This window comes from Argentina silus (genome assembly GCF_951799395.1).
Source record: "Argentina silus genome assembly, chromosome: 12".
In the NCBI taxonomy this organism is placed as follows: domain Eukaryota; kingdom Metazoa; phylum Chordata; class Actinopteri; order Argentiniformes; family Argentinidae; genus Argentina; species Argentina silus.
The window spans coordinates 7,069,970-7,091,864 of NC_139666.1; the positions used below are offsets into that span (position 1 = coordinate 7,069,970).

At 45.1% G+C, this 21,895-nt stretch overlaps 4 protein-coding genes across 7 annotated transcripts; 2 read left to right on the plus strand and 2 right to left on the minus strand.

The window, feature by feature from the left end:
- Positions 1 to 57: 57 nt before the first annotated feature.
- Positions 58 to 1,991, plus strand: tex30 (testis expressed 30). Its single transcript, XM_083681799.1, has 5 exons — positions 58 to 80; positions 189 to 425; positions 558 to 609; positions 1,334 to 1,548; positions 1,656 to 1,991. The coding sequence occupies exons 1-5, from the start codon at positions 63 to 65 to the stop codon at positions 1,812 to 1,814; spliced, it is 681 nt and encodes a 226-aa protein (XP_083537925.1). The 5' UTR covers positions 58 to 62; the 3' UTR covers positions 1,815 to 1,991.
- A 186-nt stretch (positions 1,992 to 2,177) lies between these two features.
- rmp64 (ribonuclease MRP subunit p64) lies at positions 2,178 to 5,961 on the plus strand. 2 transcript variants are annotated; one of them, XM_083681797.1, is made up of 9 exons: positions 2,178 to 2,278; positions 2,563 to 2,717; positions 3,044 to 3,132; positions 3,281 to 3,409; positions 3,712 to 3,789; positions 4,154 to 4,497; positions 4,697 to 4,758; positions 4,902 to 5,131; positions 5,371 to 5,961. In XM_083681797.1, exons 1-9 carry the CDS (start codon positions 2,194 to 2,196, stop codon positions 5,732 to 5,734), a joined length of 1,536 nt encoding a protein of 511 aa, XP_083537923.1. In that variant the 5' UTR covers positions 2,178 to 2,193; the 3' UTR covers positions 5,735 to 5,961. The 2 variants fall into 2 exon arrangements, with proteins under 2 accessions (XP_083537923.1, XP_083537924.1); XM_083681798.1 differs by having other exon boundaries at positions 4,154 to 4,488.
- Positions 5,962 to 6,789: 828 nt separating this feature from the next.
- On the minus strand, positions 6,790 to 12,563 carry slc10a2 (solute carrier family 10 member 2). 3 transcript variants are annotated; one of them, XM_083681519.1, is made up of 7 exons: positions 11,832 to 12,563; positions 11,063 to 11,666; positions 10,416 to 10,534; positions 9,900 to 9,988; positions 9,488 to 9,663; positions 8,473 to 8,630; positions 6,790 to 8,011 (listed from the first exon to the last, which is right to left on the minus strand). In XM_083681519.1, the coding sequence occupies exons 2-7, from the start codon at positions 11,434 to 11,436 to the stop codon at positions 7,830 to 7,832; spliced, it is 1,098 nt and encodes a 365-aa protein (XP_083537645.1). In that variant the 5' UTR covers positions 11,437 to 11,666; positions 11,832 to 12,563; the 3' UTR covers positions 6,790 to 7,829. The 3 variants fall into 3 exon arrangements, with proteins under 3 accessions (XP_083537645.1, XP_083537644.1, XP_083537643.1); XM_083681518.1 differs by having other exon boundaries at positions 11,063 to 11,681; XM_083681517.1 differs by having other exon boundaries at positions 11,063 to 12,563.
- Positions 12,564 to 13,215: 652 nt separating this feature from the next.
- Positions 13,216 to 20,809, minus strand: gtpbp8 (GTP binding protein 8). The gene is made up of 7 exons (XM_083681671.1): positions 20,583 to 20,809; positions 19,998 to 20,360; positions 18,838 to 18,936; positions 18,291 to 18,421; positions 18,054 to 18,153; positions 16,697 to 16,815; positions 13,216 to 14,651 (listed from the first exon to the last, which is right to left on the minus strand). The coding sequence occupies exons 2-7, from the start codon at positions 20,319 to 20,321 to the stop codon at positions 14,558 to 14,560; spliced, it is 867 nt and encodes a 288-aa protein (XP_083537797.1). The 5' UTR covers positions 20,322 to 20,360; positions 20,583 to 20,809; the 3' UTR covers positions 13,216 to 14,557.
- Positions 20,810 to 21,895: the final 1,086 nt, after the last annotated feature.

Genomic DNA, 21,895 nt, shown 5'->3' on the forward strand with positions numbered 1-21,895 from the left:
AGATGTCGGTATTTGAAACGTTTTACGTTCAAGTTCGAAATCGATGTGAAAGAGGACTAAACATGGATGCATTCCACCAGGTGATGCAGTTGTTATGAGCAAGTTTTACAAGTTCCAGTAAAGCTAGGCTACACGACCAAATCACTGAATGTCTCACTCACTAAATATAAGATATGAATGTATTTCAGGACGAGGTGACGGTACCCTTCGGGACAAAACAGGTCGATGCTGCTGTGAGTGTCCCGTCTGATGCCAGCCGTGTGCGGACAGCCGTCATCCTCACACACGGGGCTGGCGGAGACATGAACTTCACACATCTGGTGTCTCTTGCCCATGCCCTCGCCTGTAGCGGGATCATTTGCCTGCGCTTCACATGTAAAGGTTTAAACCTTGGCTACAGGGTAAAGGCTTATCATGCCGTTTTGGTAAGCAGTTTCTCATAGATTTGTTCCTAAAGACAGATTAAGTGGAAGGATCGTCAATATGTTTTTTGTATAACAAAGAAATTGTGGACAACATACATTCCATATTTGGTAACTGCTCGTTTTATTTTGCAGGAATACCTAAAAAACCTTGAGAAATACACAATAACAAACATATTCCTTGGTGGTAAGCATACGCATACACAATAAACCGGTTTATTGTCTTTTTACTTTTATGTTAGAGAATATAAATTATGTCACAATTATGACAATACAATAACATAGTTAGGAAAGATCCTTGACCTGAGTTCAGCATAGGCCTATTCCCTCTTGGCTCTTGACACTTTTCCTGAATGACACCAATGCTAAACATCGCACCCTTTAATCTGTTGGTAAAATAATCAACTACAAGTAACTCATTGTGGAGGAAACCCAGCCACTGAAGATGCATTATCATCTGATCAATCAGACATGGCCGAAGTTGACGGCTGAAGGCTTTTGTGTATCGAATGATCATCTTGAGAGAGTTTATAAGAGTATACTGTACCAGTCAAAAGTTTGGACACACCTTCTCATTCAATGGTTTTTCTTTATTTGTATTATTTTCTACATTGTAGATTCATATTGAAGACATCAAAACTATGAAGGAACACATGGAATTATGTAGTAAAGAAAAAAGTGTTAAACAAACCAGAATATGGTTTATATTTTAGATTCTTCAAAGTAGCCACCTTTTGCTTTGATGACAGCTTTGCACACTCTTGGCAAGGTGTGTCCAAACCTTTGACTGGTACTGTATGTTTGATTGGCTTGTTGAATTCACTAATCCCTACTTAAGTCGGTGGATGTATACAGAACATTATGATTGGGTCATGCACTGACATGCTGTCCTGTGACCCCCTGCACCCCAGGCCGGTCCATGGGTTCTCGGGCCGCCTCTGCCCTGGCGAAGCAGCTCAGTGATGGGGCAGAGGATGCAGTGCAGGGCCTAGTCTGTCTGTCCTTCCCTCTACATCCACCTGGACAGACACATGCCCATCGCCAGCGGAGCGAGGACCTCAGGGGGCTGCCTGAGGGGATGCCTGTGCTGTTTGTGTCAGGCACTGAGGATAACATGTGTGACAGGGTGAGGATGGGACAGTGTAGGACCTTGCTGGCCGGGGGTTAAATATATATTTTATATGGTTTGACTTTCACTTGTGCTAAAAGTCTCTTGTTTCTCCACGTATCCAGGTCCTTCTTGGGGGTGTGGTGGAGGAGATGAAGGCTCAGGCCATGGTTCACTGGGTAGAGGGAGGCAGCCATGGCCTTGTGGTGAAGAGAAGGTCAGAGGAGTCTGTACTGGATGAAGTGAACTCACGTGTCCTGACATGGATTTCTGAACACACCTAAAAAACGCATCGGTTTTGGAACACACCTAACTAATACAAGGATTTTGGAACACCTAACAACCCTGTTCTTATGGTGTTTCTTGGCCCCTTGTTTAGCATTAATGCACCTACTGTATACTTTAGCATTCAAATTGTTTTTTTTGTACAGTTTATTAATATGGAATAAATGTGAATTTCGATAATACATGGTGTTGTCAATGTTTCTTCAGAGATGTGAAGTTCTTATAATGCAAAATGAAATACTCTCCATGCAACATCTGTGGACGGCTTGAAGAAGGAATGCGACTGTCCCTTTAAGACGGTTGACGACGTCATTATTTGCTTGATTCTAATTGGCTGATTTGCAGTTCCTCGGTGAACGCTGCAGAGGAGGAAGCAGCATGGCTGAAGAACTCTGGAATAAAGTCAACATTCCGTTTCCAAGTGCAGTTTCATCTGTCCGCATACCGTTTCGTTTCTCAACAAGTACGACTTTTTAAATCAATTCTCTGCTTCAAGTATTTGCCATGCCATAATAGTCGCTTCAGCTAATATGCAAACCGCTTTTCACAGCAACAGCATTCGTGATCCACGTGGTAACTTGGTTTTCCATACAAACAAAACAAATCGCATCAACTATGTCTTTCTGCTCCATCATATATCGAAACAAACACAATGCTCGAATGTCTCGTGTTACTAGATGATGGTCTTGCAAAAGCTAGACGTTCATGCAGTGCAACTGTTCATGTCTGTCGTTATTCTATCCCCAGATACGACGCTAAAGCATCTCCTGGGGCAGAATGAGAAGGTGCTCAAGTTGCTGCGTAGTGAACTCCTCCAGACGGAGATCCGCGTCTTGTACGAGCTTCTCTATGTTCTCAACAACAGCTTCAGGCACCAGAAGTCGTTCAGGGTTCTCAAACAGGTGACGGTTATGAAAAGTACTGATGCTGGACTTTGTGGAACATCACCAGGGCCAAGTATTTTCAAAACTTTTTAATCTAGATTATTATTATTTTTGCTATCAAGGATCAGATCATCTGGTTGATCCATCCAGATCGATCTGACCCTACATACCAAGATATAATCCGGATCATTCTGATCCAGATGGAATATTTTTGAGATACTGGGCCCTGGTGGTACCTATATATGGTACAACACTTTTTTTTAAGAAGTATAGTTACAATTCATAGCTAAACCATTATGTTGATGAATGGCAGACTATTAACTCACTTTTGGTTACTCTTGCAGGTTGAGCAATGCATAAACCGGTTGAAGGAAATGAAGCTGGATGCTGCTCTTCTAAGCCTGAGAGAGCTTTGTCCTACAAAAGCACAAAGGTACTTCAGTTTCCATGTATACAGAAATGGTGATGGCCAAGGTGTGTATCTGAACTCATGGTGTGTGTGTGTGTGTGTGTGTGTGTGTGTGTGTGTGTGTGTGTGTGTGTGTGTGTGTGTGTGTGTGTGTGTGTGTGTCCGTCCACAGGAAGCTGGCCAGTGAGGCTGGTCACTATGATGTCCCCAGCCAGCCTCGGCTGGAGTGGCTGTGTCTCAAAGTGCTGGGAGCCACCAGACTGATGAGCTGTCTATTGAACCATTGCACCAGGGCCTTCATGTATCCTTCTCATCTCCTTCTGTGTCATCATGAATGACCGTGTTCCAGACCCTCTGCAAAGTATTTGAGCACTAGATCTCACAATGCCTGGATGGGTGTGTCACATGCCAGTAATCACATCCGTATGATGGAGGCCTAGCAACATGCAGAGCTGCACAGCCTGCCTGCTATGCAGATGCCACAGAGCACAACTATTGGTACATTTTTGTGCGTCCTGGTGGTTTCCACAGACGTCCTGAAGCTAATATCTCAGAATAGAACTGTACATTTGTGGTTCTGGCCTTGACCTTACTGTTCTCCAGACTAACAAAGCAACACCTCCGGTGTCATGAATTCATTCTGTTGAACGGGGTTTTCACGGGCATGCTCAGTCGACTGTGGTGAGTCAGCTCTTTTTGGAGCTCCTTTTTGAACGTACACACACAGCCGACGTGCACTTGCACACACCTGCATATAATGCTTACTAGAAATGCAAGCCATAAATATGCTGTACGAAGCAGTCTCACTCTCGAAGCAGTCACAGTAACTCCACAAGGTCCAGCATCAGCACGGAACCGTCGCCTGTTTTAGAACCCTGGATGGAATGCTGAACACTGCACACAGAGTTCCACTTCTATGTCTTGTCTCATGGTCGTATCTAAAGAGCAGCTTGTAGATACAGTTGGGCTGGCTGCCATTGCATGGTTCTAGAACCTCTCCTGACTGCTAACCCCACCGTAACGAATGCCACTCTGCGCTCCTCAGGGTGTTTTTCCGGGGCGTCCTGATCAACCTGGCCCCTGTCTACAAGTACACCCTGCACCTCCTGAAGGAGGTGTCCAAGGCTCAGCCCATGCCCTTCCTCAGAGAAGGCACCCTGCCTCGGGACATGGCTGAGCTCCTGGGCCCCTCAGACGCCGCCATACTGAAGACGGAGCTGGCCAAGTTCCGTTTTGTCCGCAAAGTGAGAATGTGGCACAGGCGCTTCCAAGAGGAGGGGGGGGAGGGGAGGGAGGGGAGGAAGCTGTCACAGGCTGGGTCCACCAAAAGGAAGAGGGCCAAGGTGGACCTGGGAACTGCAGTCTTACTTCAAAGAACAGGTATTTCAGGTAGATGACTGTGCCGTCCTGGGTCAAGGGTGCTTGATTTATGTTGGGGGATTGCACTTCAGGGACTATTCCATTGGCTCTAGTGTATTAGGAAAAATAGTAATTGAAAGTATTCAACGTACATATTTGTCCCTTCTCTCGCCTGGTTGGCCTATATGCTCTGTTTTGTACATTTGACAAGCACGTACTCCCCTTACAGGTTCTGTCTCTGGATTTGACATGAAGGCCTGGCTTAAACATACTCATGGACGAGTCACAGAGGTAGGTCTGGATGTTGTGAACATGTCATGATAAATGTGTCTTTTTTTTAAAATTATTATTACTTATTTTTGTTTCAGTTAGCTATTTGGTTAGCGTTGCTGTTACCATCCCAATAGATTGTCATTTGAACTCCCCTCCTGCAGGTGCCAACAGAACAAGAGCCGTCCTCTTCAACCGACGGGTCTGTGATTGGTCAGAAGAGGAGGTTCCGAAAGCAGGTGACATCCGCAACCACCTTCAGCAACATGGCCACCCAACTACAGGAAGTGATGCAATGGTGCAAAAGCAGGAAGTTGCGGCAGGAGAGGGGCCGTCTGGCGTTCCTTCAACTGAAGTGCCAAAGGATGAAACACCTTGAGGCAGAAGGCTACAGGTACATCTAATATAGAATGATTTTTTCAACAATCTTTTTACAATTTATATCCCCTTTATAGCCCTCCATAAGTATTGGTAAGAGGACATATTTTGTCTTCTTTTAGCTCTATACTCCAACAGTTTGGATTTGAAATCAATCAATCAAATGTATTTGTATAGCACTTTTTACATGTCGCTAAGTGCAAGCCAAGGAAAAAATGATTATAATGTGTTTTGGTTTATTCTTGGCCTCTCCAGTGCGAAAAGGAAACTGGTGACCTACAAACAGGAAGTTAGCTGGGCCCTGTCACTCTGCAGGACGCCCCCTAAAACCTGTCAGTCCCTGAGGACGCTGTGGATAAGCGCTCACCCCAGGATTCGCTGTCAGTCACTCAGGACTCAATTCAGACCAATCGGGACTAAAGCCTGTGTCAACAGGAAGAGACACAGGAAGAGGAGGACTGTATTACCAACTCAAACAGACCCACCTGAGGTGGCTGAAATGAGTGTTGATCAGTCATCTCATACAAACAAAAGCATGAACTCACCTGAGACCCCAACTCAGAAACCTACCGGCGGGAATGATGATATAGATGATATTTTTGCCACCTTAGGATTCTGAGAATCTGAATTGGTTCTTAGACATATTAAAACAAAACTGCTATCTGAGGGGATGAACATAGTTGTAGAGAATTTAATCTGAACTCGCATAAGAAGAGCAATGATTCAACTCTTGTCATGTTGTTGTAGAAAAAATATGAATTGTATTAAAATCTGACCTTTTTATTGAAACTGTAAGCAATTTCTAATCTAATGCAATCCTTGTCTCATACTCATCACCACAAGTGGATTAATGGCCAATTTTAGCCTAAAGCGTCAACCATGATACCGTCCACTCTGTTACTAAACAAAATGGTATATAATGCCAGGCCATTATAGTAAATGACTGCCTGAGTTGGGAACATATCTATTGCTGGAGGATTAATTTATCCTCCCTCCCTGTCATGGAAAGTAAAAATGTATTTGAAAAAGTTTTAGGGTCCAAAATATGTTCTATTTGCGGGATGACTCTGGTATGAACATTGGAAAACTGCTTCACAGTACTAATGACAAAACAAGCTACTGTTCCCTTTTCCTTGTAGTTTACATTTTGCCTCTGTGAGATATATGCCAATTAGCTGACGATTTTATCCGAAGCGACTTACATTGCAGTGAGTGCATACATTTCAGTATATATGGTCCCAGCAGGAATCAAACACACAACCTAAGCGTTGTTAGCGCCATGCTCTACCAACTGAGCCACAGAGGACCACAGATGTACACACTGATGTAGGAAAGTAGAGGCGCTGTACTGGATGGCTCAGAATTCAGGACCTAAGATGGATTCCTACAGGGTACACGTGTAGAATACATGTTCCCTTATGTGTAAAACATTCTGCCTTTTCCAGTTCCAGTTGATTTGTCTGTCAAGGCTAATGAGTATATATAATGAATGATAGTCATCTTTTTGGTGTGTGTGTCTAAGCCTTAACCTCTCAGATCATGTGCACTTTCTAAAGGGAACTAAGCTATATTTGTATTATGTTCTTTCAATGAACGGGAAGGATGTGTTTGGTCATGAGAGATTTCAGAAGATTGGCGCTTCATGTCTCCATGTACGAGAGATAAAGTTTGTAATACTCATATCTTTAATATGCATTTGGACAAAAAACATACATGATGGCTGGTACGCACACAGTATAAATATCAAAACATAACATGGGTTTACATATTTGAGACGACTCAATTTGACTGTACAATTTGGGAAAGTTCTTTGCTCAGAAAGACATTCTAATCAATGGAGGACGGGCCGTGTTTCTGTCAGTGAGGATTTGAAAATGCTCCAAAAAGATAAATGAAAAAGAACAAAACATCAATACATAGTTATATAGAGTTCTACTCATGCATATTGACTATTTCTACCATCTACTGATTTAAAATGTTGACAAAAACAAAGTGTCAAAGTAAAACACTTGCATCAGTCAGGAAGACTATGGAATATGGTATCTCCATAAATCCTGAGTCTTAACATGTAAACCATATCAAAACAACGTGCCCCATCTCAAAGATAATGAAATAACGTGCAAAATTACATACAATAAATTGTGTGTCACTTGTGTCTTATGAGACAAACTAATAACTTACAAGGTTGTGTGGTATGGAATATAAATAGGCACATTTTCAATGTTTACCTTTTCCCTTAATCTTGTAGTTCTGATAGGAGTGACTTTAAGCGGAAATCTGTGGTAAAGCAGGGAATTTTCTGTGTCCTCTGGAGATACAGAGATGAAACCCTGAACACGCCACAAAGCTCCCAATCCCTCAGTCACTACGACACTTCAGCCCTTGCCTCTGTGAGATGTTTACATATACACACTGTTGTATTAAAGTGAGGTTCAGTACAGGCGGGCTCAGAACTCATTCATGACCTAAGATGGATTCCTTCACCTGCAGCATTCATTTAGCATACAGGACATTACAGTAAAGCTTCACAGAAACCTCCCCCATGGTCGAGAGTAATGGCCAAGACTTGTGTAATGCACACCCCCTGCCTGTAGAGGTCAGTGTGTGTGTGTATAATGTGGTTGAGTGGGAATGCTGTGAAAGTGCTGCTCAGCCCAGGTAGTAGAGCTGGCTGCGTGGTGCTGACTGTCCGAGGCCTGAGGCCCTGCAGATCCTCACAGATTGGTGATCTTGTCCTTGCCGCCGGTGTTGCCGTTCTCGTCACACTCAAAACCCTCGTTCTCCAGGGCAAACTCCTGCTTCTCTTTGGTAGGGTTTGCCTCTGCGTCCCCCTCTGCTCCCTCGGTGTCCTTCACAGCCGAACCCCCACCACATTTCCTCTTATAGGTCTGGTAAGCTGCGGATGAGGGAACAACTCTAGTTACACCACTGTGTGTTTAGGGTTCAAATGATTCCGTCTGAGTGGGGACTAAGAAGCATCAATTGTTTGGCTCTTAGGCCTGACTAACATTTCTATGCAAGAACAACGAATAAATGTTGCTGATAACAATTAGTCTGCTACGTTTACATGCACACTTAGGAATATTTCTATGACAGAGATCATCATAAAATCATAATCACATTTCTTCAATGCCCCCCCCCCCCCAACAGTATGTATTGAACCGCTAACTGTATGTCTGAATTGATGTCTTTTTGAACTTTGACCTTGTTGCACAACCAATTGCCCTCTGGACCAAATAAAGTTGAAACTTGAATGACAATTCTGTGAACTCTGTGATTTCTATGAAGAGTTGAAAATGACGACTCTTCGATTGTGTTGACACCATGATTTGTTGATTATCGGTGTGAACTCCTCACCTCCCACTGCTATGACGGCCAGCACCAGCTGAAAGATGCTGTAGATGAGGGGGAAGGCGAACATGACTTCCAGCTCTTCAGGGGCGAAGGACAGCTGCACAATGGTGCTGCACAGCTGAGAGTTCTGGAAGCCCGTCTCCAGGGCGATGGTGCGACATCTAAACACAACCCACACAACAACAAGAACTTGTAAAGTGGGTTCCAAGGGTCACCAGACGATATTAATTGTAAGTTGTTATTGTAGAGGGCCTTGCTCTGAGTACTCTTAGAAAAAAGGGTTCTAAAAGGGTTCTTAATTTGCCCCCATAGGGGAACCTTTTGAAGAACCATTTTGGGTTCCATTTAGAACCTTCTGTGAAGAGGGTTCTATGTGGAGCCCAAAAGAGGTCTACATTGAACCCAAAAGGGTTCTTCAAAGGGTTCCCCTATGGGGACAAATGAAGAACCCTTTTAGAACCATTTTTTTTCTAAGAGTGTAGCAATGTGACAATGCAATATAATGAAGTGGAACAAAGTAGGCTTTGTTTGTTTGTTTGGTAGCTGTAAGAAATGAAATGTGTGTTCTTTTCCTCTAATTTACAATATAGGTTGTGAACATGCACTAACTGTATCATGCGCCATATAGAGGAGAGGTTCTGTTTGGTCTGGTATTACAGTATCAATACCAATATTATTCTTATGCTGCGTTCATGACAAGTCAGGAATTCCGAACATCCAAGTCAAAATTAATGTAAGTTATCTGCATAGAGTTTCCTATTGGTTGACTCTGATACTCTCCAAGGAGGAAACTCTGAAGTCTGAAATGTCTTCCTAGTTCCGATATGTCATGATGGCAGCATTAAGACTGGACTGGACAACATATGACACATAATGGAGTGATTCTTTATCAAAAATACAACACAATACAACTCACACATGTAGATATACCCTGCATATACCGCACTCTGCATTTAAAACCATCAAGGACAACCCAATTAAGTTGTGAAACCTATTTATCCATACGGAGGAGTATTACCTGTGCCAGGGCTGTCCCACGAATCGGGCTAACAGGAAGCCCAAGCTGAAGCCCACGAAGGGGTAGATGGCTCCGATGATCCAGAGAGAGGGAGAGATGGTCCAGGAAGACTGATAGAGAACCCCTCCTATCACCGCGATGATGATGATAAGGAGGAAGCCCACGATGGAACCCACCTACACACACACACATACACAGAGAGAGAGAGAGAGAGAGAAGGAGAACATGTCAGAGAAAAGCTTCCCAAATCTTATGCAGTCTTCTTGATAAATCGTATCCCAGAACAGAAACGACAATGATAGGCAACCCTCACGTTCCCCAACACGACATGATGTATATGTCCCTTTGTCCCTGTTGTGCAAGCTTTAGCAGTATGCAACCGATGTGAGTGAGAGTCGTTTTTTTCACTCACCTTGAGGATTTTCTTGGCTACTTTTGGCCACCTGTGTTTGACGTAGATCCCCAGAGCAACAGGGATCAGGAGGGACACAAGAGTGATGCCTGGGGACAGAGATATAAAGTTTACATTACTCAGGACAATGTCCTATGCTTCATCGTGTACAGCACTAAACACCAATTGTATGCTGTTAAAATGACTATTACGTTTGCAGTTCTTACTTATACAGTTATATGGGATCTGTATGTGCAGTTATAGCATTCTTAGCTATCTTGTGGTAGACAATCTATAATGCGTTATAGTGTTTGTACCTATACTCTGGTAGGGGATCTATAATGCGTTATAGTGTTTGTACCTATACTCTGGTAGGGGATCTATAATGCGTTATAGTGTTTGTACCTATACTCTGGTAGAGGATCTATAATGTGTTATAGTGTTTGTACCTATACTCTGGTAGGGGATCTATAATGCGTTATAGTGTTTGTACCTATACTCTGGTAGACGATCTATAATGCGTTATAGTGTTTGTACCTATACTCTGGTAGGGGATCTCGATGGTGTCTGTGGAGGTCCAGACGGAGGTGTAGATGAGGAGACAGAGAGGCATCATGCCCAGAGCCAGGATAGACGAGCAGGCCGTCATGCTGATACTGCAGGGGGACACACAAACAACGTTAATGTTGTGATAGAAACATACTCGTATACTTGAAGGGAGTAGTTCAAAATGAGTTTTAACGATTAAAGGACCGAGGGTGAAAAGGGAGTAGCAAATGTACATCCGGTGCTTTCCCTCTCTTTTCTGTCAGAATGAATGTTACGCATCAAACACGTAGACCATCACATCCATCATATCCTGTTTCAGCCATATTTTGCCATGGTTCTATGAAACGTGTACATGTCTGTTAAACATGATGAGGTAGCGACAGAAAGCATACATTTCTTCCGAGCAAAAGCTGGTCAAATCATTTCAAAACCATTTGAGCTGAGCTTGATTTAATTCACCTGTCACAATGGGATAGTCCCAAAAGGTGCCAGGTCTCCAAGCTAACTCAAGCGCAACTCACACACTTGACAAAGTATTAGCCCCCAGGCCTGCCCCCCCCCAAACACACACACCCACCCCACCCTCTTCCCCTCTGCCCCTGCCTGCCCTCTGATCTCGCCTGTCCCAGTCTCACCTGAGGTCCATGTCCCCATCCAACCAGTAGGCGATGATGTTGGAGCTGGAGCCCCCGGGACAGCATCCCATAATGACGATGACGATGGCCTGGACAGGCATGACGTTGAAGGCCAGCGACAGGGCGAAGGCGGTGAAGGGCATAATGCCGAACTGGCACAGGAAGCCGATGAAGATGCCCCAGGGCTTCTTGATGTGTCCCCAAAGCTTCATGACCTCCACCGTGCATCCCATGGCGAACATGACCATGGCGAGCATGACCGTGAGGACCGTGCTCATGACCACGCTCAGGATCGCGTTGTAGTCGCTGGCCGGAGTCAGGCAGGAGGTTCCAACACACACCGTGGCGTTGGGGTGGCAGGTGACGGGCTCCATGGTTGTGGAGAAGAAGGAGGGTTAAGAAAGAGAGCAAACAAGAACCCAAGAGAGAGGAGTGCGGGAGCGGAAATGGGACGGTGTTCCTTGCTGTTCCTTGGAGGGATTGAGTTGCAGGTTCTTAGAACTCCAGGTGAGAACTCCTCCGGTTCTCCTTCTCCTGTATCCACGGTGTCAAGTGCCGCACTGAGACAGACCACCTACCTCCTCCGTCTTTAATACCTCGCTACCTGTGGCAAGAAAATCTGCGAAAATCAAAAATTAACTTGTGCCAAACCATTTTATGAGGTCAGTGTCCAAATGCATATACGGCATATAAAATATAATGTCATTGTTTCAACTTTAGGTTCAATAAATATGATTGCACCATCTTCTTTTCTTTTATTACTCTTTACCTCTTAAAATTTTATAATCCTCTTCCAGGCAGGGCGATGTAACACCACCGCATCATAGCCAACCGCGCTACCAAAGGGGTGATGCCTCCCTGTGCATGGTAAGAGCGGGCACAAGGTCCTCCCTGTGTGCGTCACAATCAGTGTTCCCTGTGGGAACGACAGGGACAGTAAAAAGAAAAGGATGGTAAAACTGTAAAAGGCTGTGGACCCACTGTGGGACGCAACTGCCGGAATGCACTATAAGTTACATGTGAGTTACATTTTAAAAGCCCTGTGCCCTGCCCAGCTGGGTCAGTGAAGCACAGAGGAACAGAAGAAACTCAACACGCATGATCATCTAATATATTATATATAATATAATATAACATTTACATTTATGGCATTTAGCAGATGCTTTTATCCAAAGCGACTTACAACAACTACATTTGTTTAAGTAAGTGAATCATCTATCCATCAGTCATTATGAGAAAAATTAATCAATGCTCGGACCAGGGGCCATTGGTAATCACAATGCTTTTTCTTACCACGAGAGAAACTTGTACAGGGGGGTAGTGGGGGTGAATAATATACACTTACTGAACACTTTATTAGGAACACCTGTACACCTTCTCATGGTGGAGGTGGTGTAATGGTGTGGAGAATGCTTTCTTGGCACACTTTGGGCCTGTTAATACCAATCAATCATCGCTTGAATGCCACAGCTTATTTGAGTGTTGTTGCTGACCATGTGCATCCCTTCATGGCCACAATTTACCCATCTTCTAATGGCTACTTCCAGCATGATAATGCACCATGTCGCAAAGCAAAAGTCTCAAACTGGTTTCATGAACATGACAATGAGTTCAGTGTTCTTCAGTGGCCTTCCCAGTCACCGGGTCTGAATCCAATAGAACTCCTTTGGGATGTGGTAGAACGGGAGATTGAAACTGCACCTGAAAAATCTGCAGGAATTGCGTGATGCAATCATGTCATCATGGACCAGAATCTTACAGGAATGTTTCCAACATCTTGTGGAATCAATGCCACGAAGAATTGAGGCTGTTTTGAGAGCAAAGGGAGGCCCTGAGTGTATATGCCATTTAATATATACCATTGTCATCTTTAACTGGTAAAGAACATTAGCAATGATGAGAAATAATACTAAGAAAAACATTATTCAATTACATAATACACAAAAGGCCTCTAAAAAAATCAACTCAATTCTGTAGGGACTATTTACATACCTTTTCCTTTTATCAGCAGCAAGAATTGACTTGTCATAGTTGTGCTTAAAACAAATCATAGAACATATGAGGATACTGTAGGCCCATCACTAGGTAGTACTTATATTACAGTACAGCTCAACATGAAGGTCGCCATCTTTCACTCAACTGCAATTCAGTGTCACAATGGGGAAAATGGTTTGTTTATCCACAGTGTTACAAAATATGACTCTCTCCCTTCACCCTCTCAAGCTGCAGCCTAGTCTCTTTGAGTTGTGCTTTTAAAGTTCATGTCGAGCTTCCTTCTGCATTCTGTCACTCATTGAATACTGAGGAAAATGTTTAACACAACCCTCATCTGTGCATCACAGATCCTTCGGGTCCAAAGTTATAAAACAACCAACACCTGTGTGTCTATTACATTTTATTACAAAATAAAACCCCGAACAATTCATATTCTCACAGTGTCTACGCAAATAGCAGTCTGTTTACGGTACACAGTTTAAATAACCATGGTGAAGAGAATCATTTCAGGTCAGGGTGTTCGGTTCCTTTCCCCAGACTGTTACCAGTTCCAGTGGATTGTGGGTCCTTGAGGAATAGTTGAACAGAGGAAAATCAGCTGCCTGCTTTCCTCTGCTGGTTAAGGGAGCCAAACAAAGCGCAGCCTAATGACTGATCTCTGGGCCAGTTCTGATCTCTCTCCCTGGAGTTTGTTCCAGTTCCAGCTGAACGACCAGGTCTATTACTGCCCACTTGCAGAGGGAGGAAAAAAGCTGTTCTGAGATCAGCTCTCGGTAATACTTCAAACCGCAGCAATGTCAATGTCAACCAAGCTGCTGTTGACACAGTCATCGTTATTAGCGTGAGCAGTAGACCGTCTATAAAGGGATTATCCAAACAAACGGAGGCCCAGCTGTGAGGGAAATTTACGAATGTATCCTTAGATGACCTTAATATCTGTGAGAAAAGAAGAAAAACAACTCCTAATGTGAAAAAGTTACAAACAGGCAAGTTCCTATCTGAACTCGCCACACACAGATGTGAATCCACAAAGTTTTCAAGGCCGTACTCCCTGTTCTCTGCACCAAACGTATTAATGCTTTGTATACACTTTCCTTATCTAGTTTTGTATTAATATCTCTGTGTTTGTGCTGCTCTTAGTCAGTCAGTCAGCTACAGTGCTACTCTGATCCGTACTCGAGTGTGACTTACTCTGTATCTGTGTTCGCTGTTTCACTAACAATAAATAACACAAAGACAGTTGTCTGTTTCTCTCCAAGAATTTATTAAACTCGGTTTGATCTCCACCACATCAGCTACCTGCTTAATTCTGCTGGTTAGGAGGTCAAAAGACAATGTACCCGCAAATGCGCCCAGATTAACAACTGATCTCTGGCCAGTATCAACCTCCGTCCGTAGTGTACGGCCCTGGTGATGTAGGTATTCACACACAGTACTAACTGATCCCAGGTCAGCTCTCAAGCTGTGCTCCGGGGAGGGTGAGGTTGAGCTGTTCCAGGGTCAGCTTGGAGCAGCTGTGTCCCCCAGCTGGATGCTCCCCGTTACGTGGGCAATGAAACACCGGAGCAGATAGACCCCCGAAAACTGGAGAGAGCTGGAGGGGGAGAGAGGGGGAGGGAGAGAGAGAGAGAGGGAGAGAAAGAGAGAATGAGAGAGAGAGAGGGGGGCGATAGAGAAGGAGAGAGAGAGAGAGAGAGACAGAGAGAGAGGGGGGGGCGATAGAGAGGGAAAGGGAGAGAGAGGAGGGGGGGAGACAGAGAAAAAGAGAGAGAGAGAGAGAGAGAGACAGAGAGAGAGGGGGGGGCGATAGAGAGGGAAAGGGAGAGAGAGGAGGGGGGGAGACAGAGAAAAAAAGAGAGAGAGAGAGAGAGAGAGAGAGCAAGAGAGTAAAGTAGTTAAAGAGCTGCTTCAGGAGGCCTGGTACAGTGAACACCACAGAGCACAGATCAGCCAAGCAGTTGCGTAAGTGAATAAGTCTCTAGGTCTATGTGTGAAGCACCACAAACAGTGTGAGTGAGCAGGCACTTGTATATGACCCGTCATAAAAAAGGCCTCATTAAATGTAACCAGTGTATTTGTGCACTGGTAGGTGCAAGGCTGTGTGTACAGGCGGTATCAGTGTATGGCTAAAGGGTAGCCCTTCAGATGGCCTCTTATCAGGCTTTATGTATGTGAGACATGCTTCCGACATTTGACCTCCACGGAATGTACAGGAAGCAGAAATCTCAAGGCCTCGGGCCCATCTACCACACACACACACACACACACACACACACACACACACACACACACACACACACACACACACACACACACACACACACACACACACAGTAGTGATGTAAGGTCAGTGATCAAAGGTTCTATGTTCATTGAGATTTGTATTCCTCTTGTTTGCGTTACTGACCGTCCATCCTCCTCATTCCCCTAATCGCCATCCATTTATCTGCTATGATATCGGGTCGAGACGGCTTGGGCCATGTCTATGAAACTGCGGGGGGGTGTGTGGGGGGGGTGGTTCCATAAATCCATCCGTGCCGACCTGTCCCTTATCAAGTCTGTCTTATCTGATCACTGATAGCCTTCTAAGCCATCTCTCATAATTCATGTCCTTTCTCTTCCATTGCATACCAAAAAAACAACGAGTTACCGATTCAAAATGAAGGAGCACTCTTTCCGGTTGACAGTGAAGGGGACATACAGATTTGAACGCGTTGCATGTCCTTCATCGACTACAATGGATTCCCTATAACTCATACGGCTTGGATTGCAGTTGCTTCTGTCGACGTGACAAGTAACTTGTGCGTAACTACTGCTCTATTGATCTTCTGATCAATACACAGACACACATTACATTGGTTTGCATGGCGTGCAAAGCAAGTCAAACGCCCTCAAGCTGTTTCACAGTTCCATACTAATATAATATACGTCATTTAGCTGACGCTTTTATCCAAAGCGACTTACACTGCAGCGAGTGCGTACGTTTCAGTATATATGGTCCCAGCAGGAATCGAACCCACGACTGAAAGCCTATAGCCTTAACGTAGGAATCAGACGCTACTGTATATCCTGCAAGCAAGCGGTGCAACAGCACTTCCTTCCTGTAGATACTGTATGCCAAGGCTACGAGCATCAGACGTGACCTTGGTCTAGACATGTGATTGCCCCCAATGGCTTTATGATGCCCAGGGTGTGCCAGGCTCTGACCGTGCCAAGCCTGGGACCAACTCTGGTGTCTTGGAGTGATGATATGCATGAGTACATGAGTACATGAGTACATGAGACACTGGTATAAATGTCACATGTATGATGCTGCCTTTACCGATCGGAGCGCGTACGTGTGTGTGTGTGTGCGTACCTGAATGTGTGTGTGTGTGTGTGTGTACGCGAGTATGTGCATGTGCATGTGGATATGGATATGTGTGTGTGTGTGTGCATCTGAGTGTGTGCATGTGGATATGTGTGTGTGTGTGTGCATCTGAGTGTGTGCATGTGCATCTGAGTGTGTGCGTGTGCATGTGGATATGTGTGTGTGTACCTGAGTGTGTGCATGTGGATATGTGTGTGTGTGTGTGTGTGTGTGTATGTGTGTACGTGAGTGTGTGCATGTGTGTGTGTGTCTGATAATGTGACTCTCACCTGACCAGGAAGGGCTGGGGGAAACACCCCCCAGTTTGTGTCTTTATAGTTTCCTGAAGGTGCAGCAGATTACTCAACAGCGCCCCCTGCCGACTCCTGTCAATCTTGGTCACTACAATCTGCAGACAGAGAGGAGAGAGAGAGAGCAGTAGAAAAATGAGGCTGCTGCTACAGTCGGTTGAAAACACCACTAGACCCCCATATCAATCATATTCCGCCATCTACTGGCCAGTTTGGGACACTACACAATGCTGGGACTATTATTGATGAGTGCAGGTCATTCAACACCTATAATAAGCTCACAAAAGAGACCATCGATAGAATAATGAAGCTTGGCTAATGAAGCTTGTATCTATCCCGTTCTACAAGATTTCACAAGTCTAAATCTCCATTTTTAAAATATGACAGTTATCCTTTGCGCATACATCAATCTGCCACGTCCTTTTTTTTTTCTTCCGGTTTTTCATTTCCATTTTTCTTCTCTTCCTTTTGTCAACTGCGTTGACACAATCTTAGTTACGGTCAAAGTGCTTAATAACCTAAAAGCATGAATAATTAACTCAGGACTGCATTAAGTAGAGAGCCACTCAATAATGACTTCAGCCAGTAGGGTTAAGATGGGACGCGACTGCACTTTTAAATAGCTGAGAGGGACAAGATGGAGAGCCCAACATTCCTCTGCTCGTGTGACGCTGAGCGGGAAAGGAAAGGATTTTAGTTCATGAAAGGCAACGGAAAAAGAGCCAATGGGAATCTGTATACGTCACAGACGCAAGGATATGCTTCTCTGACAGGGATTGATGAGAGAGCAGCCACATTACCTTTACATTTATGGCATTTACCAGACGCCTTTAGACAAAGCGACTTACAAAAAGTACATTTGTCTAAAGTAAGTGAATCATCTATCCATCAGTCATCATAAGAAAAACAAATCTATGCTAGGACCAGGGGGTATTGGCAGTCGCAATGCTAGAAGAATCATTTTTTTCACATTTATTTACAGGAGAGAAACTTGCACGGGGGGGACGGGGACAGGGGGGGTTGTGGGGATGAAGAGGTCTTTAGGAGGGACGGTTAAGATGGAGCCTGAAGAGATGGGTCTTCAATCTACAGCGGAAGATTGGTAGTGACTCTGCAGTTATGACAGCAGTGGGAAGCTCGTTCCACCAGCGGGGCGTCAGGACAGTGAAAAGCCGTGACCGAGTGGCGCGGCTGCTGCATCCACGTAGAGGCGGCGGTGCCGGGCGGCCGGCCGAGACAGCCGACACAGGGACGTGAGACAACCGTGGACACATCGAGTAAACGGAACAGAGGACGGGAGGGGGTTAGCTGCCTGAGAACAGGGTTGGCCTCTCACCACGTACGGTCGCCTGAACTCCTCACACATCTCCATGGCGACCATATCCGCCTGCAGGAGACCAACACTGCCGTCCACCAATAGGAAGGTCCTCACTAGACTGACGGGGAAGAATGACCATGTTAACATGACGCGCCCAGGCATGCGCACACACACACACACACACACACACACACACACACACACACACACACACACACACACAAAAGAGTCATTCTGAAACATCGAAAGCCTTACTTTTTCCTGGTGTCCAGAAAGGGCTCCACCATCTCCACAAAGTCCCTGGGGGCCCTGTATCCGTAGCCGGGCATGTCCACCAAAGTGAAAGCCTTGCCCACTTTGAAGAAGTTCATCTTCTTCGTGTGGCCCTGTGGAACCCAGAGTGTAAGAGGAGTGTTGTTTAGGAGTAGTAGAGGAGGACTGTGAACAGGTGGCTAGTAGGAACAGTCCTGTGAACAGGTGGCTAGTAGGAACAGTCCTGTGAACAGGTGGCTAGTAGGAACAGTCCTGTGAATAGGTGGCTAGTAGGAACAGTCCTGTGAATAGGTGGCTAGTAGGAACAGTCCTGTGAACAGGTGGCTAGTAGGAACAGTCCTGTGAATAGGTGGCTAGTAGGAACAGTCCTGTGAATAGGTGGCTGGTAGGAACAGTCCTGTGAATAGGAGTGACAGATAGTGGAAAAAGCTTGACAGGATGCCAGTAAAGAGCGAGATTAAATACATAAGTCGTATCAAAAAATTACTTGGGCTATAATATGACTAAGCTAACCCCCCCCCCCACTCACCGGGGTTTTGGACGTCCGGACATCCACGTCAGGAGCCAATGAGAACAGAGCCCTGATCAGAGAAGACTTGCCCACGTTACTCCTGCCGATGAAACACACCTGGCAACACAAACACCCGGGAAAACTACCATCATTAAAACCAACGAAACGCACCTGGCAACACAAACACCCGGGAAAGCTACCATCATTAAAACACACAAGAGGAACAATACAAAGAATGGAACAGATTTAAAACCATTGGACGACAACACAACACCAGCATTGACACATACTACCATTGAAGGTCATTAACACTGATGAAACCCCAAGTCACTTTGAGGTTGAGTTGTATGTGACGACACTGGATCTGTAATGACTAGATAACTGAGTGTTTACTAACGACGATGTTGATGACGATGACTAATGATGTTGAGACGACTGTTAAAGGGCACTGTGTCTGTGTTGACATGTTAAGGCTCAGTCATTGGTGCTGACGTGTGGTATCGTAATATCCCTGCGGTCTCGAGGGACAGGGTCTCATCAGTGCTACTGGATCCATCCGTCTCTCATACACAAGATGGATGGATGAGAGCCCTTTCCCCTGGGGCCTGGGGATAAATCACACTGACACACACACACGCGCGCGCGAGCACGCACGCAGTCATTAATATTCATGTGCGCGCGTGCGCGCACACACACACACACACACACACATACAATCTCTCTCTCTCTCTCTCTCACACACACACACACACACACACACACACACACACACACACACACACACACACACACACACACACACACACAATAGCCCACTGCAACTAGACGCGCACACACACACACACACACAGATGGTGAACAGTAACTAAAACCATGTGTCTAAGTGAGCCTTCTGCCCTCCACACAACTTTCCGTTTTGAGCCTGGGGCCCAATCTAAATCATAGCCCCCAAGGTTATGGACCTGCTAATTTATCAGGCAATGGCCAACGTTCACTCAAACGATTAATCTGCCCATTCAAATATGTATGAGGCCAAAGAAGTGGATCGTCATTACTTCTGACATTTCCATGTACGCACACACGCGCGCACTTGCACACACACACACACACACACACACACACACACACACACACACACACACACACACACACACACACACACACACACACACACACACCTCTGGCTGGTTGAGCGAGGGGGTGTGATCCATCCTCACTGCGGAGGTGTGGTAGTCTATCTTGTGAGAAGGGGAGGGGGTGAAGAGCTTCTCTGCCCTGGCTATGTCCTCCAGGCTGGGCTGGAAGATCTGGAATGGTCCCCTGTCCACGGAGGCTGCCAGACGGGTCTCCAGCTCACTGAAGGGGAACAGCAGGCTCCGGAGCTTCCTCTGGGAGAGCTGGGAAGCCTTATGGAAGGAGGCCAGGTTGTGGTAACTCTGGTGGGGCACGGTCCGAAATAGAGTCCCTGGCTGCAGCCACAGCTGCAGTCTCCGGCAGAACATCTTCTCAAACGCCAGCTGTCTTCAGTCCTGATGCGTGTTCTGTAAAAGAGTGACGTGGTAAGTATAAGGACAATAGTTACAGAATCAAAAAAGGGACACTCTGTGATTTGAGGTGGTGATTGCTTATATGCAAGTCGTCAACAATCAATAGACTGATGACACAAATCAGCACATGATGGTTGAGATACAGGCAGGGTTGCTTCAGTAATGCTCACTGAATATGAGTAATAATACCGAGGCTGTTTTGTTGTTTTGACTAACCTTGGCGGAAGCAAAGATGGTAGCCAGAGCTGTCAAATCACTGTCAAAATAGGTAGCGGAGGTTGGTTTTAGCATTACAACCCCACTTCACTTTTTGCACATTTTATCCGATAACTTGCATCTTTGCCGACCATTTACGTGTGTTTTCTAGAGAAGACAGTGAATACATTGACGACAAAATCAGAAGATACACTGCGACCCGTCAAATTTCCGTTCCACATCCTCCATGCTGGATTGTGAGTGTTACACAAAATACATCCCCCTGGAACAAAAAGCTCTTACTATGGTACCGCCATGAAAAGCCCCGTCATTCACAGTGTAGTAACATTGGAACCTATTACAATTACTTTCCCTCAACCTTCTTGTCACTACAGCAACATTTCTCAGCTTTTTGCCTTTCAGGAAATAATACACTGAATAGAGGGAAGTAGGCCAGTTCATTCATGATGAGAATCAGATCAACTGTACTTCCTATGAAAAGGTTTAAGAGCATTTATCCCCTTTTGGCCACAGCTGCATTCCTCCCATTGACACATGGCTGTCTGCAGAACCTCCCTGCGATAACGACACAGTAACATTCTTGAGATCCCCTACTCAGAATCTTGGAAGAGAACTTCCCCTTTCAGTATCTGAGGTAAAGTTGGAGCTGTCACATATATCCTCTGTCACCCTTTGCAAAGGGATTATGGGGGATTAAAACACTGACATGTACATGCAGCTAGCCAAGGAAATGTTGCACAATGTCATCATAAATTTCAATCTAGGAGGTGGTAGTGATAAGAGTGACTCCAAGCAGACCTCTCTCCCTCCATGGAGCAGACCTCTCTCCCCCCTCTCTGCATTCCTTTACATTGAGACTCCCAGACGGATGGAGTTTCCTGAACAGCCATGTTAGTCATGTTAGTTTTCCACGTGTGTGGAAGGTCTGTCTGCTTGTGAGGTCATATAGCTCAGGGGTTGTGGGGTTACAGCAAGTCGAACCCAAGGCAGACCCACAACATTTGCTATTTACAACCACCAACATTTTAGACAGGGGCGATATGGTCATAGAGATAAGATAAACAGTACAGTTTTGGTATACCGAGACTCTCTTGTAAAATCTCAATAGGTAAACCAAAGGTCAAATTGAAGGAATTGAGAGAGTTGCATAATCATAATACATAGTACAATAGACACGACATACCAAAATAAATACTAGATGTTGAGTTGACTACTATTCATGATGTGTAGGAGGCGTATTTATAGTTTGACCTGGTCGTTTTTTGTTTGTTTGTTTGATAGCTTGAACTTCAAGATATGAGACAAACAATGTC

Coding starts and splice junctions, on each gene's coding strand:
- tex30 (XM_083681799.1), top strand. Junction 426..557: donor AGGCTTATCATGCCGTTTTG/GTAAGCAGTTTC, acceptor TTTATTTTGCAG/GAATACCTAAAAAACCTTGA. Junction 610..1,333: donor AACAAACATATTCCTTGGTG/GTAAGCATACGC, acceptor CCTGCACCCCAG/GCCGGTCCATGGGTTCTCGG.
- rmp64 (XM_083681797.1), top strand. CDS start 2,194: ATGGCTGAAGAACTCTGGAATAAAGTCAACATTCCGTTTCCAAGTGCA. Junction 2,279..2,562: donor ACCGTTTCGTTTCTCAACAA/GTACGACTTTTT, acceptor TTCTATCCCCAG/ATACGACGCTAAAGCATCTC. Junction 2,718..3,043: donor CGTTCAGGGTTCTCAAACAG/GTGACGGTTATG, acceptor TTACTCTTGCAG/GTTGAGCAATGCATAAACCG.
- slc10a2 (XM_083681519.1), bottom strand. CDS start 11,436: ATGGAGCCCGTCACCTGCCACCCCAACGCCACGGTGTGTGTTGGAACC. Junction 9,989..10,415: donor GATCCCCTACCAGAGTATAG/GTACAAACACTA, acceptor CTCTGTCCCCAG/GCATCACTCTTGTGTCCCTC. Junction 8,631..9,487: donor GTGGGACAGCCCTGGCACAG/GTAATACTCCTC, acceptor GGTTGTGTTTAG/ATGTCGCACCATCGCCCTGG.
- gtpbp8 (XM_083681671.1), bottom strand. CDS start 20,321: ATGTTCTGCCGGAGACTGCAGCTGTGGCTGCAGCCAGGGACTCTATTT. Junction 16,816..18,053: donor AGTTCAGGCGACCGTACGTG/GTGAGAGGCCAA, acceptor CTCTGTCTGCAG/ATTGTAGTGACCAAGATTGA. Junction 14,652..16,696: donor CCCCAGCCCTTCCTGGTCAG/GTGAGAGTCACA, acceptor CTCCCCCTCCAG/CTCTCTCCAGTTTTCGGGGG.